The 18110-nt window shown below is 53.6% G+C and overlaps 7 protein-coding genes across 7 annotated transcripts; 2 read left to right on the top strand and 5 right to left on the bottom strand.

The window, feature by feature from the left end:
• Positions 1 to 3255: 3255 nt before the first annotated feature.
• NCS54_00285300 (Hypothetical protein) lies at positions 3256 to 4822 on the bottom strand (the record flags this gene model as incomplete). Its single annotated transcript, XM_053148441.1, has 2 exons — positions 3256 to 4590; positions 4646 to 4822. 2 exons carry the CDS (start codon positions 4820 to 4822, stop codon positions 3256 to 3258), a joined length of 1512 nt encoding a protein of 503 aa, XP_053004416.1.
• A 229-nt stretch (positions 4823 to 5051) lies between these two features.
• On the top strand, positions 5052 to 6710 carry NCS54_00285400 (Hypothetical protein; the record flags this gene model as incomplete). The annotated part of the gene is made up of 1 exon (XM_053148442.1): positions 5052 to 6710. One exon carries the CDS (start codon positions 5052 to 5054, stop codon positions 6708 to 6710), a length of 1659 nt encoding a protein of 552 aa, XP_053004417.1.
• A 184-nt stretch (positions 6711 to 6894) lies between these two features.
• Positions 6895 to 8352, bottom strand: NCS54_00285500 (Hypothetical protein; the record flags this gene model as incomplete). The annotated part of the gene is made up of 4 exons (XM_053148443.1): positions 6895 to 7356; positions 7407 to 8065; positions 8122 to 8237; positions 8285 to 8352. The coding sequence occupies 4 exons, from the start codon at positions 8350 to 8352 to the stop codon at positions 6895 to 6897; spliced, it is 1305 nt and encodes a 434-aa protein (XP_053004418.1).
• A 642-nt stretch (positions 8353 to 8994) lies between these two features.
• Positions 8995 to 10491, bottom strand: NCS54_00285600 (Autophagy-related protein 29; the record flags this gene model as incomplete). Its single annotated transcript, XM_053148444.1, has 5 exons — positions 10402 to 10491; positions 10239 to 10311; positions 10178 to 10187; positions 9174 to 10123; positions 8995 to 9119 (listed from the first exon to the last, which is right to left on the bottom strand). The coding sequence occupies exons 1-5, from the start codon at positions 10471 to 10473 to the stop codon at positions 8995 to 8997; spliced, it is 1230 nt and encodes a 409-aa protein (XP_053004419.1). The 5' UTR covers positions 10474 to 10491.
• A 761-nt stretch (positions 10492 to 11252) lies between these two features.
• Positions 11253 to 11801, bottom strand: NCS54_00285700 (Hypothetical protein; the record flags this gene model as incomplete). Its single annotated transcript, XM_053148445.1, has 1 exon — positions 11253 to 11801. One exon carries the CDS (start codon positions 11799 to 11801, stop codon positions 11253 to 11255), a length of 549 nt encoding a protein of 182 aa, XP_053004420.1.
• A 1492-nt stretch (positions 11802 to 13293) lies between these two features.
• NCS54_00285800 (Thioredox-DsbH domain-containing protein) lies at positions 13294 to 15586 on the top strand (the record flags this gene model as incomplete). Its single annotated transcript, XM_053148446.1, has 3 exons — positions 13294 to 13540; positions 13589 to 15199; positions 15252 to 15586. The coding sequence occupies 3 exons, from the start codon at positions 13294 to 13296 to the stop codon at positions 15584 to 15586; spliced, it is 2193 nt and encodes a 730-aa protein (XP_053004421.1).
• A 412-nt stretch (positions 15587 to 15998) lies between these two features.
• On the bottom strand, positions 15999 to 17829 carry NCS54_00285900 (Hypothetical protein; the record flags this gene model as incomplete). The annotated part of the gene is made up of 6 exons (XM_053148447.1): positions 15999 to 16145; positions 16200 to 16840; positions 16888 to 16981; positions 17031 to 17422; positions 17470 to 17619; positions 17676 to 17829. 6 exons carry the CDS (start codon positions 17827 to 17829, stop codon positions 15999 to 16001), a joined length of 1578 nt encoding a protein of 525 aa, XP_053004422.1.
• Positions 17830 to 18110: the final 281 nt, after the last annotated feature.

Consider the following 18110-nt stretch of genomic DNA (forward strand, 5'->3'; position numbering starts at 1 on the left):
ACCCCTTCCTCCCTACGCACAGCACAGGTGGCTCTGACAAATGGACCCTGGATTCCGGGGTACCTATGCATACCTCTAAGAGTACAAGACTTCAGTGCTGTTATGATTTGTAGTGCCCAAAGAAATATTCTTGTGACGTACATGCCATAATGCTCTTCATACCTCCCCCTGGCTAGGACGTGCAACTAGGCTCCAACCCAGATCGTAGGGTCTATTTAACCAATACATGCCACCCAAGCGAACGAATCAACGCTTTCAATTGAACTTGACTTGGGGTCACTCTGAGAACAAGGCTAAGGAAGCTGAACTGCCCTTGTCAAACCCAGCCCCCTTGTGACTCAGATCGCTGCAGTCATCTGGAAAGGGGAACTTGTAGCCGTGAGAGGAGACGGTAAGAATGAACGGACGTTGGCACCAAGGTGTAATTCATTTCTGTCTGCCTTCTCAATGCTTGTATACATGGCTTGTGGCTATTTGCTAGAATTGCTGGTTGGCAAGCAAACCTAGTCCTACCCACCAAGGCGGCCATGCTACCAGCAACAGGGCTGCGCCGTCTGAAGGCAGATTTTCAACAACCATGGAGTTGAAACCGTTAGGTCCTGTCTTAATGACGACAAGTATATCACACCGAGAACGTTTCATCTAGTGTGGTGCACGAGTGTGGCACTCATCCGTGCAAGCGAGGCTGTCATTTCGGCAGAGGTGGTTGCCTTTTCTGCCCTCCTTACAGTATCACCAGTTTTCAAGGTATAACAGGCAGCAGCATGGGTTATATCGCCGCACTGATAGGCAGATGACGTTTCTTGAGACTCAATCAAGGAACTCCGGAGAGTGTCGGCTTGGGACCCGGGCGCCTGAGGCGCAGCGTTGCAACATCCGGAAGGGAGGGTCAGTTGCGGCCCGTTGGTCCGTTTGATACAATAGCGTTTATATATCCAGCTGGAAGAGGCCTCCCGTCCATTTGAAACTGGAAAAAAATGTCTGTGGCATGCTCCTCGGATGGAAGGACCGCATTTCCCACTCCTGGGGAAGAGTCAAGAAGAGCAACAAAGAAGGAGAATCAAAGAGAACTTGTACAGTGAATGGAAAGACTAATGGAAATTTAGCTCACGTCATGGAGTCAACAAGGCTGTCAATCGTAGGTGTTCCACGTGGGTTGGCTAGGTAGATTGATGGCTGCCAGGGAACAACTCCCATTATTGGACAAGCATTCCCCTAGTATATTTTCCAGGAAAGGAATGGGTCTAGAAGACCGAAAAAGGGCGTTATACAACCTTTATCTACCAGAGCCTTTTGAACATTGTCTGCCCAGGCTGTAGCCTAAAACAATTAGAAACATATCCAAGGTACACCTTGTTAGAGTCGATGAGGGCAAGATTAACAAGTCGAAGAGTTGAGTGGTGTTTTCCACAATGTTTATTGACAATATATACTTCCTTAATACCGTAACAGGCTCTCTATACTTTTTGTTGGGGGTGTTGTCTATGATGGTGCAGCCTTGGCTCGGGCTAGGGCCATCTCAGTGCTCAGTTTTGAACTCAAGACGACGCAGCCCTCGAAAATTCTTGAAAGGCTTGAAGAAATCCAGAGGCTGTTCTCATCTCTGGTAGGCTTCAGTATCTACCAAAGGTAGATAGTGGTATTTCCCTGAAACTTCCTGTCTCGGGGAGCAAGGTGGCCTATTGTCCTCTCAGTTATCTGACCATGTTGATCTAAAGGCCGGTAAAGTTGTGTACCTGGTGCCGAGTAAAAGCGGCACACTGTTCCTGGTCTTGCTGGTGGTGGCTGTCATTGGGAGCCTTCCGTTCGAGGTAGTCTGAGAATGACACATCATCTTGTCAACAATGCTGGCCTTGTCAACCCAAAGTGGTACCATATATCTAGGTGTCATGGATAGAATGTCATCTTGCAAGCCACCTGGTTGCAACTTGAGAAGTCGTTGGTTTCGCCATCAATGCCACGGGTAAGTCAACACGCCAATGAACCTTCAAGAAACCGGAGCCTGATTGCCGCCATCCACTCGGGTTGCAGCCGGAATGAGTCGAGATGATATATTACCTCGGTCTCTCTTCAGGAGCATGAAATGAAGGACGCATGTACAAATCGTGGGTGACTGGACATGGGTACGGTCATCCACGCTTGCATATATCCGCACTGTGTTTTTTACTCCCCAGCTCATCCACGTTACAAGGCATGACTTCAATCGCATCATGGCCATAGATGAAATTTTCAATACAAGTTACCCGTGTATTATGTTGGACTTTTACATGCGAGTTCAACTTTTCTATGATGGCAGAGACCACAGCGGCTGTCTTGGCGACAACGGTGGCCTGCCTCCATGGGTGGGCGATTTGGCTTCAGAATACCGTACCTAACGATGGATGCATGCCGACTTGGGCGCCCACCCCCTGCTGGTACAAAAATCAAGTCTCAGTAATGAGTAGTTATTCCTGCAAAATTCTTGCTCCTTGGCTTGCAAAAGATCCATCCGTCCAAGTCTCAGCTTCTAAAATACGTTTGGAAACACTGCGTTTGCAGCCCCCCGCCACCGCCAGCCCGCACCTTGACCCAGGAACCAATTCAAAGATGATGGAACAAGACTATAATGTTGACGACTTGTCGCCCTCCTAGGCATAGGTAAAGTTCGCCTTATTTCCTCCTCGTCTCCCTTGAAGTCGTCTTGAGTTCAAGAAGAGGCTCGGAGAAGTCGGTCATCGTCTTGCAGAAGTCGGCTGGTGGTGATCGTCTCAAAGAAGAAGAGCAGAAGAAGTTGGCCGTTGCTTGTGATCTCGAAGAAGAAGAGCAGAAGTTGGTCGTTGGTCATCGTCACGAAGAAGTTGGTCATCTTCCTGAAGAGGTTGTCTTCCTTGAACTCTTCTTCTTGAACTCTTTTTCTTCGTGGACCTCTTTTCTTAAATTCTTCTTCCTCTTTGGTCCCTTCCCCTTCAAGGGCTATTGGCTGCAGGTAACCTCCCGACTACAGGGCAAATGCCCCAATTTGGTGTGTTTGGGCTGTGAGCGATGCCCTCACGCATGTGTCTATATGTACCTACCGCGACTTCATATTGGCCAATGGCGAAAGTTAATTTACCTGTGGTGCGCTCACTTTAAAGATGTAAGCTAGAAACGACTCCCAACCACGTTGTGTTGTGATCACCTTCTCGATGTAGCTTTGCTTAAAACATTGCTTTATATGATGGACCAAATCTAGTTGATCATTTCTATTCTGTCCTTGATCGACACGCCCCTGGCGCTTCATCGAAAGGCTTCATATTTCTCAGCCTCCTTCCTCCTCTCCTCGACCCTCGCAATCGTCGCCGCGTCGTACACCTCCTCTAGAGGCTTCCCCGACTTGAACACCTTCTTCTCGTGCCGTATGGCCTCCTCCTTGGTCATGCAGACAAGGTCCCTCAGCTGGACGGTGGAGCACTTTTGCATGTCCTTGCCCTTGCCCAGCGTCGTCATGCTGCTGCCAGAGGGCTTCCTCCACCTGATGAGCACCAGCTTGGTGGGGATCCCGCTGATAGCGCTCCTACCGCGGTATATCTCCTCCGAGAGGAACGCCACATCGCCGACCGTGATGGGCACCTTGAGACCTACTGTGTCGCCGTTGTAGGTGATGCGCGCCAGCTTGTCCTCATAGCCCTGGAGTGACGCCAGGATACCCTCGTACATGCGATCACGGCCCTTGGAGGGAACGTAGTCGAGGGGATAGCCTGTGACGCTCAGGATAACATGGTTCGCAACTGTAAGACCGAAGATGGCGGGCATAGTGCCGAGGACGGGAAGAATGCGAACGCGGAAGTTGGGCATGGCTGCTAGATCGCCCACGGAACCCTTCTGGAACTCCTCCTCTGGCAGGGGGAGTAGCTCGGCCTTTCCAGCCCCTGATGTCTCTGTCGAGTAAACCACTGGGATGCCGCTCGTGATTCCCTTCAGCTTGAGTCTCCGCCGTGTCGCCCTCGATAGACCGTCGTCCTTGCTGCTTCCTATGTCTCCCACAATAATCCTTGTTGGATCACTCTTGCAGCCAGCCCCCATGGCGCTGATGACGGGAATCTTGTTGTTGTAGCAGTACTCGAGGAGAGAGACCTTTGTCTCAATGTTGTCGATGGCATCGATCACATAGTCGGGTGCTCGTCCATCCCAAGGCTGGAGCATGCGCTCTGCCACTCCCTCGTTGAACTGCTCCTGTATCAAATCGAAGTTGACCCATGGTGCAATGGCAATCAGTCGTCTCTGAAGACACTGAACCTTGGGTATGCCGACATCCGCCAGGGTAGCCACGGCATGACGGTTCAGTGAGCTCAGCGTTACTTGATCAAAGTCGATGAGTCGAATCTTGGAAACGCCTGAGCGGGCTAGGGACGCAGTGCAGTGAGAACCGACACCACCACAGCCCACCACAATGACGAACGAGTTGCGCAATTTGTCGAGACCTTCATCCGTCAAGAAGACCCTGTTGCGCGCCAGTTGCTCAAGGATGAGTTCCTCATCAAAGTCTCCAGCCTGAGCCCGGCGTGCTAGCGCCTGATTCCTGGCATCTTCCTTGTCGACAGGCGGTGCTGATGAGCCGCCATAATTGTTCAACTAAGCACTAGTCAGAATCTACAACTACAACAAGCCGGAGAGAGAGGAAAAATACTGGCTGAAGGTTTGGGTCATCGTTGGGTATCGAGTTCTTGAGCTCATAGACCCGCTCCTTTCGCTCAAGGGCCTGATAACCGAGCAGCAGCGAGGCGGCGGTGGCTCCGGACAGGACGGCAGTCGCCAAGAGCTGGAACCTGGGGTTTGAAAGGTTCTCTGACAAGAAGGACGACATTTTTTCTTAAACCCTTCTCGGAAGAAACCCCCTGTTAGCATTCGAGACGGTGTGCCTGAGCCGGTATGCATCTACGAGGTTTTTTGTGGGAAAAGGCGTTTTCTTAGTCAGCGGCTTCCCATTGGCTGAGGATTTCCCATCGTCACCATGAGCTGGGCCCATGGTTCGACTTGAGCCTCAACCCCACGATCAGATCTATATTCGAAAAACCAATTGAATCGCCGGCGCCATGCGTCCCCGGCTCGTCGGCCGTGTCCGGCTCATCCAGCCCAGCATACGAACACGATCGCCATGTCTGCGAACATTCACCTACCACACGCAGCTCACCACCAAGTCGAGGCCGAACCTACCTTTTCTCACCATCCCCGTTACCAACCGCGCCGTAGTGCGCTACTTCACCACCGAGCGGAGGCAATGGCTCAAGCACGAGGCTCAGCTCGCCGTTCGGTACACCGCGTCCTTCTGGGGTCTGCTCGCCTGCTGCGGCGTCATCCTATGGCTGGTCAACGAGGAGAGGCTCGAGAGGGAGTTCCCCACGCCGCACGAGTGGGGGTGGATGACGAGGAAATACCTGCGCGACGCCAACCTCAACAAGGATCCGGCCAATGGACAGGTCAGTTGGCCATGGGCGTTTGAGCTCTCTCGAGCTACGGTGCTTAGGTTGGAGGACGCCAAGGTCGACGGCCAGGGCGTGACCAAGCTCTCGGACAGGGTTGACCCAGAGGCCGAGATCCCCGGGGAGTTCAACCCCTGCGACATCTCGGGCAAGAGCGAGGAGTGGAGGAGGGGTTACTTTGAAGCTATCATGGTGGCAGCCAAGGCCGCAGAGCACGTTGATGGTTGGGTTCGCGATCTTTCTCGCAACATCATCTCGCCTCCCGAGTTCGTCATCGGACCTTCTAACCCCAGACCCACGCCGATTCCCCCAGGTCAACCCCATGCGCCCCGCGAAGAGGATTGCGAGGTGGCCTACCCCAGTGCTGACAACTTTTACATGAAGATCCTGGCCACAAAGGGCTTCACCTCTCGGCAAAAGCTCGAGGCGGCTCTGGAGTACGCCAGTTTCATGGAATTCAAGCAACGGCCAGAGGGCGCCGAGGCTTTGTACAACCTCGCGCTCGCCGAGGCCACTCAGGGGCTCGACATGTCGAACCCGCCCTATAACCCAAAGACCTTTGTCCTCAATGAAAAGGCCGGTCCTCCCTCGCAGAACATCCTCGACGCCATCACCGCCATCGCCACCCACAAGGCCCGCAATGGAAACATCAACGCCGCCCTCCCCATCTACCTCTCCCTGCTCAAGGCCCGCCGCTACCTGTCTAACAAGCCTCCTCCTTCCGTTGCCCCCAAGCGCAGGCCTACCTCGGTCTGGGGCCAGTTCATCGAGACCGTCTCTCAACCCGACTATCCCCCTCCTCCTCCAGATGGCACCCAGCCTCCCTGGCGAAGTCCCGAGGAGCGCTGCCAGGAGGCTTCTCTGAGCCTGTGGATTGGTGAGATCCTATTCGCCACATCATCCAAGGACGATGGCCTCTCTTGGACGCGTGATAGTGTCGATGCTGCTGAGGAACAGCTCCGCAACATGGACCCCCTGAACGAGGACAAAACTGCCAAGAAGACATGCCGAGAGTGTCTGAGTGCTGGCCTCGACAACTGGGGCAGAATGGTCGTCAAGCTGGCCAAGGAAGAAGAGCAGCACCGCGAAAAGGCCGCCTCGCAATCTGGCGTCTTTTCCTTCTGGAGCGGGTCATCGCCCACCACACCCAGCACCGAAAACCGATGGACGGCCGAGGACGCCGTTGTCAAGGAGCGCGTGCGGAGGACGAGAGAGCTCATCGAGGAGATAACACCAGGCGGCCCCACCCTGGCTTCGCTGTTCAAGGCATAAGGAATGTGTAAAAATATCAAACGTGGGTTTTCATGATGGGAGTATGATAGTTTTTGGGCGCTACCAAGAGATTGTGCCGTGTATCTTGTATGGTCTTGGTGTATGACATGAAATTGACCCTAGTCTATTTCTAATGAACGAAATGTCCCCAAATATCATTCTCCTCCAAGTACAGATTCAACGCTTACCACGCGTCGCCCTCACGCCAACCTTCTTTACCTGAGCCCTGTGGGAGTTCCTCTTCCTCCTCGTCATCAGAGTCCCAGTCAGGGGCTTCGCCAGTCTCTTCAAACTTCTTCCAGCGTCTCAGCTCCTTGATCCGTTTCTTCATCTCCTCCTGATCCAGGGTGGCGACGCCGGGCTTGTTCTCTTCAGGCAGCTTGCTCCAGTCCTCGTCGGTAAAGTCGGTTGGAGGTCTCTCAGCCACGGCCATTTCGGGGTTGGCAAAGCCATTCGTGAGGGCAATCTCCTGGAGGTAGGCGAGAGCAGGTTCGAGAGCTCTGATGGCAATGAGTTCAACGTAGTGTGGCTCTCCGGAAGACAAACAGGGGCAGCCCAGGGGTTCGATCGAGAGGGATGGGTTGCCTCGAGCTGTGGCCAGGGGAGTTTCAAGAGGTTCGGGGGAGACAAGGTAGGCACGAGTGCGCTAGAGAGGTCAGTGATGAACAGATGAGGCTATGATGTTGTTGGACTTGCCTCGGCGAGGAATTTCTTGAAACCGTCATTGGTGAGCTTCTCGGTATTGTAGACGGTGCCAAACATGAGCATGCCACCCATCCGATGCCCCCATTTATCCCAATTCTCCTTGTCCTCAAAGAACTTCAGCGCAACTTCACAGCTCTCTCCAATAGCAATGACATCGATTTTGGCAATTTCGTTCCACTCGGCAATGTTCTTGAAGACGGTCGCCATGTGTGCGTCGGCAGTCTCGCTCCCGGGGATCTCGTTGAGCTCCTTGATGTACTTGCGCCCAGTGTGCACCAGGCTCGGCAGAGGAATGACGGTACTGTCCGCCACTGTAATGGGGCGCTTTCCCTCAGGCCACCAGTGTCGCTCTCCCATGTTCGCGAGCACAACGGATGGAGGACATGGCGACTTTGGGGTACCCTTTTGCTTGGCGATGGCCCGGAGGACGGAGATGATGCTGCCCTTTGTGAGGCCTCCAGGGCCGCTGGCGACGCGGCCAGCGAGCATGCCGACATTCTGTATGGGTTCACCCAAAATGACGATGATGCGCGATGCGACGGTGGTTTTGGGCGAGATGAAGATAGGACAGTACTTCTCGTCTCTGCCGAGTGGGATTCTCAAGAGACCCTTTTTCATCAAGCGATCGTGAATAATGTCCTGCATCGCACCTATACAAAACTGATTAGTTTCGTTGTCCAAGTCTGGAAACAGCACGGGAGATCACCATTGAAGTGGAAGCGCTGGCGTTCGTTGACGCGCATGTTCTTGCTGATAAAGAACTTGTAGTAGCAGTCGGGGTTCTCGATAGAACGAATCTCATCCTCATCGTTGACAAAGTACCTGATGAATCTTAGCAAGAATCTGCACACAGAGTTGATATCACAAACCCCAGGCCTTCGAGGTCGGATGCGAAAGAGGCATCCTTGGGGAGGCCAGACCAACGTCGGCGAAACATGGTGTGTGAAACGTTGGCGATGTGGGAGTAAGAAAGAACGTCAGGTTAGAAGAGAGGGGAGGCGGAGTTGAGTTGGAGGTGATGATGGAGGTGGAAGGTCTTCAGGTGGAAGATCTTGAGGTAAGTGTTGTAGTGATGCACTGATGCTTAGGAGGTGAGCAGGTGCAGGCCAACGGCAGCGGGTGCAAACAGAAGATGCAAACAACAAGCGGCAGCTGAAATCTCAGAGCTCAAGTTTGGCGTCATGGAGCATACATGCCTTCTTTACCTCAATGAGCACCCACACAGTTTTCTCAATATGGATCGTGATGCTCAGTATGTGTGCCATGGGAGTTATCAACAACTCAATTTAGGTAGTCTACCCATCGTATTAAACCAACACCAAGGAGCTCCCGATTTCAAGTGAGTCTAGACAAAGGAACAAATTACATAGTCAGCTGCGCAAGGCTCTTCATGATCGACTGCTCGTCAAGTATCCTTCAACATTCATTTCATAGCATAAAAGAGTTGGGATATCCGCCAGCTGGATCCTGCACACAAACAAATCCTACCTAGTCATAGAAAAAAAACGCCATCCTGGATGCATTCCGTAGTATCCCAAACACCATGCCAAACAATTAGTATCAAGCAAACAAATGCCCCTCACTGGTTAGAACTGGGGGTGTATCGGCTGCGGAAAGCCTGGCTAATACTGAAGCGGCTTCCCGCGCCCCGATTCATGTGGCTAGCCAATGCCTCCTCCAAGGCAGACTGCGTTACAGAGGCATCTAGAGATGTGGTTAGCAGACAACCCAAGCACATTCCAGGCAACTAGACAATACCATCAAGATCACTAAAACTGCTACCCATGCTGGGCGTCCCGTCGCTGCCTTCACGGGAGTATCCCCTGCTCTTGCTGCCTGGACTGCGGCCAGCCAGCTCCGCTGCGCGACGTGGTGAAAGGGGTCCGGGTGTCCGCTGCTCGCGCGACTTGCCTGGCCGATGGACCATTGCAGCAGAGCTAGCCGAAGAGTCAGATGTCTGGGATTGGTGGATAGCCTCCTTTCCATGTTTCTTATGGAATCGTTTGCCTGAGCCCCGCCCGTCTTCCCGCAATGTTGAACCAAGGTCCTGGGCAGAGGTCTGATTTGACGGGGCTGTGTAGGGTTGAAAGGCAGGCTCTGACTCGTCGTCATCATCATCTTCATACGCTCCTCCATCATTCTGTTGGAATCGAGGAGGCCGACGAATAATTCGAGACTGTGCAGGGCTGGATTCATCCTCAGATGACATGGTCGAGCTATCATCTGCTGGCCCGGGCGACGCGCTTTGTTCGTCTGGTGATGGATCTGGCTGCGCCACTCTCTCCGGCGACTTAGGTACGTTTGAGATGGGCAGTGATGTCAGACGTCTTCGTTGTTCGCCGGCCCGTGTTGATGTTATGCCCATTCCCGGTCGGGGCGACGCCGAACCTCCCGTCATGTCCCGCAGAACTGTGGTATTCGTCGAAGGATTCCGTGAGATGACTGGTCGTATCGATGCATTCAGCGGGGTCCCGGTGCCGCTTCCCACCTCGTTGCGCGGCATGGGTGAATCTCGTCGGATCGATAGAGAGGACGGCGCTCGTTGATGACCAGGTCCTGCGGAGTCTGGTACTGGTGATGGGGCGGCCGAGCTGCGGACGGCGGCAGTGGCCTTTCGGACCTGGGCGCGGACCTGTGAGGCATGTCGTTCGGTGAGATATGCGACCTGCTGTAGAAGGAAGTCGACGGGAACATCGAAGCGATCGGCACTGGATTCGGATGAGCATCAGCCGCACGGCAGTTGACAAACCAAGATGACCTACACCTCACTCCCTGTATCGAGTTAGTTACAGGGCCATGGGAAATCAGTATTCATCATCTTACAGTCAATTTCCGTTTTCGCGGCTCCAGATAGAATCTTCCACAGAGCCTCGTCCTTGTTGGAGTCCCAGTTCACCTGTAATGCTTCCAGTTAGCCTCCCCATGACTGTTGGCGGCGTGAGGCGCATGATGCGGCGGCGGAAAGAAGCGGCGCAAGGGGCCTTACTGGGGGAGGATCGACAAAGTCGCCCCGGGGCATGGGCACCCGGACGAATACGGTGTATGTCGGCTCAGCCATGGTCCGTGGATGGCGAGTCGGTGGGAGGAGGAGATGGAGGAGGATGAAAGAAGAAGCAGTTGGACCTGGTAGAAGCCGACCTCGAAGAGCTACCTACCTAGGACCTACAAGGTGCAGGGTTCCGGGATCGGCTTATCGATAAGCTAGCTGCGGCTCTAGCGCCCCAGACGTGAGACAGGCCCACTTTAAGGATCGACGTAACCGGGCACCTTCCAGGCTGTGGAGGGAGGACAGACTCTGACAGAGCTTTCACAGAACAACATCACAAGAAATCATGCCAGCTTCCATGACAATACTCCTTTTTGTGCGTCGTCCGGATCAAAGTTTTCACGCTTGTTTGAGTTTTATTGGAAATCTTCAACACGTCCACGTACGGAAACGCTCGGTGTGATCCACCAATTTGGAGTTTACAGCGTGCAGCAACAGTCTCACATGAGGCATCCATGCAGCTCTGCTTCCTCACGCTTCCCCATCTCCCTTTGATTTTGATCCCTCATTCCCCATCAGCAACCTGCCTATTCTAATGGCAATGTTGCATCATGTCAGACAAGACACCCTGTCTGTCGGTCAGTCTCCCGTCTGTGGCCCCTCAAGCGATTGGGCCAGCTTCGCTCCCAAGGTTACAAGTTGACATTGCTTCATCAACACCCTTTCTAATCTCTAATTTCTTTGGCTTTCTAACGGGTACCTGCGTCCGGGGTATGACAATAAGCTCAAAGCCAAGCGGCCTACCCCAACCTTTCACTCTCAGACGGCCACACCCTCCGTTGTGCAAAGCCTCATTCCTCCCCAATGATGGTCTCGCAGTCGCTTGACAAGTCATCATCTCCGTCGGACTTGACAGACTCTTCTCGCTCCATGGCCTTCTTCCATAGTCCCTCCAGCTCATAGCACTTGATCATGACCCGCTTCTCCTCCTCGAACCGCTTAAGAGCCGCCTGATAACCCTTGTCTCCATGCCGCAGTCGGCACGCCTCCATCTCATGCTTCTTCTCCCGGTTCCAGAGTCGAAGTCTGTCAATTCGGTCCGGTGTACGCAGACGCTTGGCCTGGTAGTGGAACTGGGCGTCACGGGCCCTAAGATAGTCCATGCTGATGTTGACCTTCTTGTCGAGTCTCGTGACATCGCTGATCACCAGTTCGCGGTAGGTCTTGAGAGCTTCCAGGTCGTCAGATGGTGGAATTCGGACCCCCCGGACCAACTCGAGGATGATGCGAAGTTCGTGGAGAGCCATGCCATACGCCAGACTGACTTCTACCTCTGTCTCGTCCATTGACATTTGGCCGTCACCGGCTTTGGGGACAGACGGATCGAATTGGGCAGACATGGTGATAATGTGTCGATGATCTCGAGTTCGTGTTGGTTTCCAAAATCGGGTATGGGTTGCAAAAGGTTTTCTCGGTTTCACAGAGTTGCACGCATTGTCTTCCATTCTTGAGCAGCTGGATGAGTAGAGCTCATCTTTATATCACTGTTCTGGGGGCATGAAACTATGAATCAGTGATTCAGTTCTCTCGCGGTGTGTGTTACTCACCCGTGTTCCCAGATTACCAGGATTCATATTTACTGTTCTCTTACACACACACTCCTGATACCAACTTGCATACCAATTCGACGACATCGAGCGTGATTTGAAGACTATATGTCACATATTCGATATTTGTAAGCTGGGAATGACTCTTTCAAGGTAGGTTGGTCGGGAAACTCGGGTCTGTGGTTCTGGCAATAGTTGCGGCCATCAGGGCAGGCATTCACACAGGAGCTTGACTGGCTAGCAATCAGGTACGGGCAACTTGACCCAAGATTAATCATACAAATTAAGAAGTAGCACACGCCTGGGGATTACATATTACACACAGGCCTGAGTTTTACCGGAGCTGCGGAACCAAAGTTATCGGGTCACATACAACCATGATTTTCTAGTCCTTTAGGGTAGGCAGCTTTGGCCATGGACAAGGTTACCATCTCTAGACATTAAGCCGCAGTGCAACAACAGTCAGGTCCCGGGTCCAAAAGAGGTCTGGTGGCAAGTCTGTCGTGCATGCGTGGAGGCGTATAATGAGGCTGTTAATGCTTGATATTGAAAAACAGCCGTGGATCATTGGCTTGGCGATAGCAATGATTGCCATTTTGGCGAACGTTTAACCCACCCACCGCCACACACACACAAGACAGTTGCACACATGGCCCCTGTGACACTTGACGTACTCTAGCACCCCTAAGCTAAAACCTCGATTGTCCCCCTGCCGTTATCGGTCACCGAAAACACGCGATTCATGAACCATGATATTTGAGCTGCTTGACTCGCGACAAAGCCCACAGAGTGTCCGATATGGGCAGGCCATGGCCGAAGGCGGAAGCCGCGCTAAAGACGTTGGATGCCCCGCGACGGCCATGACGACCCCGCTATCTTCGCCTCACCTCTCCCTTCCATGCCGTCTCTCCCCCTCCGCCTCGTCTCGCTTGGGCTCTAAAAGAATCCATGGGAAGCTCAGATTCCCCCATTTAATTAATCGCTAGTGGACAATCACGTTGTCTCCGCTTAGCGACGCGCAGGGCATTTCAGCTCAGCTCCTGCAACTTCCTTCTTTCCGCTACTTGCCCTCGCATCAGCTGCGACTCCATCTTCTGAGAGTGAGACGTCACATTTCCCTTGGCTATAGCTGAGCTGCAGAAGCCAGCTTCCAACTTTTTGCCTGATTCCCCGCCATATTCTTGGGTAGCTGGCCTTTAACCAGCTTGGCGAAAACGAACGACTACAAACCTGGGCCATATACAGCTCGACTGCGCATCTTCGAACCACATCACCAGATACCATCATGGTCGCTTCACAGCTCACTGCGTCGGCCAAGGCCATGCGCACCACCCCCGTGGCTGGCGCAGCGGCCGGCCCATCCGAACCGCTCCCAGCTCTTCAAAACCGTGCTGCTTCTAGTCGGAGCCCGTACATCAAAGATCAGGCCAGCAGCTTAGTTGCGTGGCAGCTGCTGGACGACGAGACCGTGGAGCGCGCGAGGAAGGAGAATAAGCTGATCTTTCTGCACATTGGCTACAAGGCGTGTCACTGTAAGTCTGATCCCAGCTCTTGAAATATTAGGTCGCTGATAGCAACAGTCTGCCGCCTCATGCTGCTAGAGTCCTTCTCTAATCCCGATTGCGCCTCCGTCCTGAACGAGTCCTTCGTCCCCGTCATCGTCGACCGAGAAGAGCGCCCCGACCTCGACACCATCTACATGAACTATGTTCAGGCCGTGAGCAACGCTGGCGGCTGGCCCTTGAACTTGTTCCTCACGCCAAACCTGGAGCCTGTGTTTGGTGGTACTTACTGGCCTGGTCCTGCAGGGAGACGACATACTACTGATGACAGCGCCGACGAAGTTCTCGATTTCTTCACCATTGTAAAAAAGGTCCGAGATATCTGGAGCGACCAAGAATCGCGTTGCCGAAAGGAGGCGACCGAGGTTCTCGGACAGCTTCGGGAATTCGCAGCTGAGGGCACCCTGGGCACTAGAAACATCTCGGCAGCCTCAGCTCTCGCGCCCTCAGGCTGGGGCGCACCAGCTCCTAGTCATACGAGTGCCCCCAAGGACAAGGATACTTCAGTGTCGGAGGAGTTGGACTTGGACCAGCTGGAGGAGGCTTATACCCACATTGCTGGGACCTTTGACCCTGTTTACGGAGGCTTCGGTCTTGCGCCCAAGTTCCTGACGCCCCCAAAGCTGGCTTTCCTGCTCGGACTTCTTAACTTCCCACGAGAGGTGCAAGATGTTGTTGGCGAGGCAGAGTGCAAACATGCCACAGAGATGGCCCTTGATACTCTGCGCCACATTCGCGACGGTGCGCTGCATGATCATATTGGAGGCACTGGATTTTCGCGCTGTTCCGTGACCCCAGATTGGAGTATTCCTAACTTTGAGAAGCTGGTGGTGGACAATGCGCAGCTCCTTTCACTGTATCTTGACGCATGGAAATCGACTGGGGGGGATAAGCCGACAGAGTTTTTCGACATCGTCATCGAACTCGCTGAGTATCTTTCGTCGGCCCCGATTGCCCTCTCCGAGGGAGGCTTTGCGTCCAGCGAAGCAGCTGATTCCCACTACAGACGAGGCGATAGGGAGATGCGGGAAGGCGCTTACTATGTGTGGACGAGAAGAGAGTTTGATTCAGTGCTTGACGAGGTCAACAAGCACATGAGCCCCGTCCTAGCTGCTCATTGGGCTGTCAACGAGGACGGAAACGTGGACGAGCATCACGATCCCAACGACGATTTTATCAATCAGAACATCCTGAGGATTGACCGAAGCGTCCAGCAGCTTAGCGTCCAGTTCAGTATTCCCGAGGACAAGGTCCGACAATATGTCCAAGAAGGAAAAGTGGCCCTCAAGCAAAGAAGGGACAAGGAGCGCGTGCGACCAGACTTGGACGACAAGGTTGTTGCAGGATGGAACGGCCTGGTGATATCCGCGCTGGCCAAGACGGCCTTGGCATTAAAGGGTCTCAGGCCCGAACAGAGCGCCAAGTACCTGGCTGTGGCAGAGAAGGCGGCCAAGTTTATTCGGGAGAAGCTCTGGGATAGCGACCGCAAGGTTCTGTACAGGATATGGTCGGGCGAGAGGGAGACGCAAGCCTTTGCGGATGACTACGCCTACTTGACACAAGGCCTCCTGGACCTCTTTGATGCGACAGGGAATGAGGCGTACTTGGTGTTTGCTGATACTCTACAGCGTAAGTTACCTTGCCCCAATTTGTTATAAGCATTCAACTCACTCTGCTGCAGAAACACAGCTGTCGTTGTTCTACGACCCTGAGGGAGCCTTCTTTTCCACACAAGCATCCAGCCCTCACACTATTCTCCGCCTCAAGGACGGCATGGACACATCCGTCCCGTCGACCAACGCCATCAGCGTGTCCAACCTCTTCCGCATCGCAGATCTGCTATCGGACGATAAGCTCGCCGTCAACGCACGACAGACCATCAACGCCTTTGAGGCCGAAATGCTGCAGCATCCCTGGCTCTTCCCGGGTCTGCTCGCAGGTGTCGTTACGGCGAGATTGGGGAGCCAGCGAAGGAACGTGAACGTCAACTATAAGCCCGAGAGACTTTCAGCATGAGGGGGTATTGCCGTGGTGCTTTGGAGTCGGTGTTGACGGCAGAGGGGCGTTAAAGGAGCGAGGTGGTGCTCCATCGGGCATCCATCTGATTTGATGTTGCTATACTCGAGATGTGCTGCCATTTATGTGGTGACCAGAACTTCTTGGCCAACTGACCGAGTATTTGAGTCTTTATCAAAAAGCGCTTGAATAAAAAAAGACTGGGCCTCTTCAGCCTCACCATCAATCAACATTGTGTGATCAAATCTTGTCATTCAGGGGTATCTAGTCTACAGCGGCCACCGGCCCCTCACCCGCACAACTCCACAACCTCGATCGCCCTTCCTTTTTCGATTTTACCAGCTAGGGGCTTACAAGAGAGCGGGGTGACGTACATCCCACGGCTCATAGGATTTTTCGGAGAGGACGGGTCTCAGTCCGTCCCAGTACCCTTCCGGTTCATCAAACCCGTAAAGAAACTCTGAAGCTGCTCGTTATCGAAGTCCTTGGCCATGTTGTTGGCGGGTGTGTCTGCCTCTTCTGTTCCAGCTTCAGACGTAGACGAGTACGCATTGCGATCCTGGAGAAAACTGTTAGTTTATCATCACAAGCTAAACATATAAGTGAAACTCACCTTGAGGCGCTGCAGCATATCGTCGGCGTCGACCTGGATGCCGCCCATGTTGAACTGCACGGGGCCGATGTGCTCGCTGACCGTCTTTTCCTCGCTAAAGTCGAGGTGCCGGGTGGCGCGGGCGATGGCGTTGTCGTTCCTCTCAGGGGCCTTTGCCTTGAAGGCCTCGAGGATCTTGAGCTGGCGCTCGAGAAACTCCTGCGTGTCGTCGCTCTCGACAGTGATCCACTTCTCGCCGTGCATGGCGTTCTCGACGACCGCGAGGCCGCCGCTGTTGGGGTCCCGGCACCAGGCTTCATACTGCCTGATTGCGCTGTTCTTTCGCTGCTGGTTCAGATACTCGTCCTCTTCCTCGTCGTCCTCGTAGTCTCCCTGGTCTGAAGGGTCGTGTGTAGGGTCTAGCGAGGAGCTGATATCCTCGGCCCACGAGTTCGAGATTTGCTCAGCATCGAAAGAACCGCCTAGGACGCGGATCTTGCCCCATGAGTCCCAGTTGGGGGGGACAGTGATCTTATCACGGTCGATAACGTTATGCTTGAGTGGGTGGCGCTTGAGTAGGGAAGTGATTCCAAGGGTCGAGTGAACAAGTGAGGGTAGTTGAGAGGGTGTATTTTGTGAAGTGTAGATGAGAGAAGCGCCGTCTGAGAGATGTTAGTGAGTGACAACGAACAACGATATATCGACATACGTCTAAGTAATACTGTTCGCAAATATTGCAATACCGTGTCGAAATCAGGTTCTTTCCAACCCTGACTCTTTTCCAGAAACTCCATCTTTTGGGACTGCTCAATGTTAGTCAACTGGCTCAGAGCACGATCAATGGGTTCTCACATTTTGGCACACCACGCAAAGTGGTAGACCCAAAGGTTCCTCCCATTCACCAGGACCCAAAGGTAGAGAACTGTCTCCATCACCGCTAGTCGCTGTCGCTGAAGGAGTTCCGTCCAGATTCGTCGCTCCTCCTCCTCGACCTCTCTCTTTCCAGGCGGTCATGACATCCTCCATCAGGGCGTGCTGTTCCGAATCAACCTTCTTAAGCACCTCTTGTATAACTTGGACCCAGGTCCATATTTGCCGGAGCCATAGGTGCGGCTGTGACCAGTCGAGGAGGATGATTAAGGCGGTATTGGGGATCGTCTCAGGGGTAAGGAGGGGAGCGACGAGGGAGGCGAATTCGGCGGAGGGTTGAGAGAGGAGGTAGAGCGAGACACGTGCCAACGTATCTGAAGCTGTTAGTCTAATGCTGCAAGGCGCGTGCAGAGCCACAAACCGTCTTGGTCGGCATCGAGCACGTCGTAGTATGTATAGCCCAGGGCAAAGTTGTTGGCGATAGGCGGCGTCTTTTGCCGGTCAAAATTGCGCCTCGACTCGGAACTGGACAGAGACTCTAGAAAGTCTCTCTGATATTCGGGAGTGCCGCCTGCGGGCATGATCAGCTAAATCGAGCTTTGCTGTGGGCCTGTCTTCTCCCCATACCTAGGACAATGAGGTTCTTCTCTGGTAGCCGCTTGCCACTCGCGACGGACTCGAGCATTGACGTCCAGAGATCCTTCTTCTGCTCGCCATTGCGACCTTCGCCTTCCCCTGAGCCCGTTGTGTAGACTGACGCTCTGTTGTTGCTGGTCGTCATGGCGGCGGATGTCCACCTCAGCTAGCTCGCTGCTGGCACCGATAAATGACGGTCAAATCGCGGGACGGGATCAACGTAGATTGGGTCATAGACGATATCCTGGGTCAGCTAGGAGATGTCGGGGACGACCGCGGCGGAAAAGCTACGCGTCTTGTATCGTGTATGGACAAAGGAGGTAAATGCTTAAGGATGTCGTAGGGGCATCTTTGCTCGGCGTACAACGACGGATAGAGGCGTGCAGTAGGTGGTCGTTTGTCTGAGTACCTAGACGAAGCGTCTCG

Source organism: Fusarium falciforme, chromosome 2, assembly GCF_026873545.1.
Source record: "Fusarium falciforme chromosome 2, complete sequence".
Lineage (NCBI taxonomy): Eukaryota > Fungi > Ascomycota > Sordariomycetes > Hypocreales > Nectriaceae > Fusarium > Fusarium falciforme.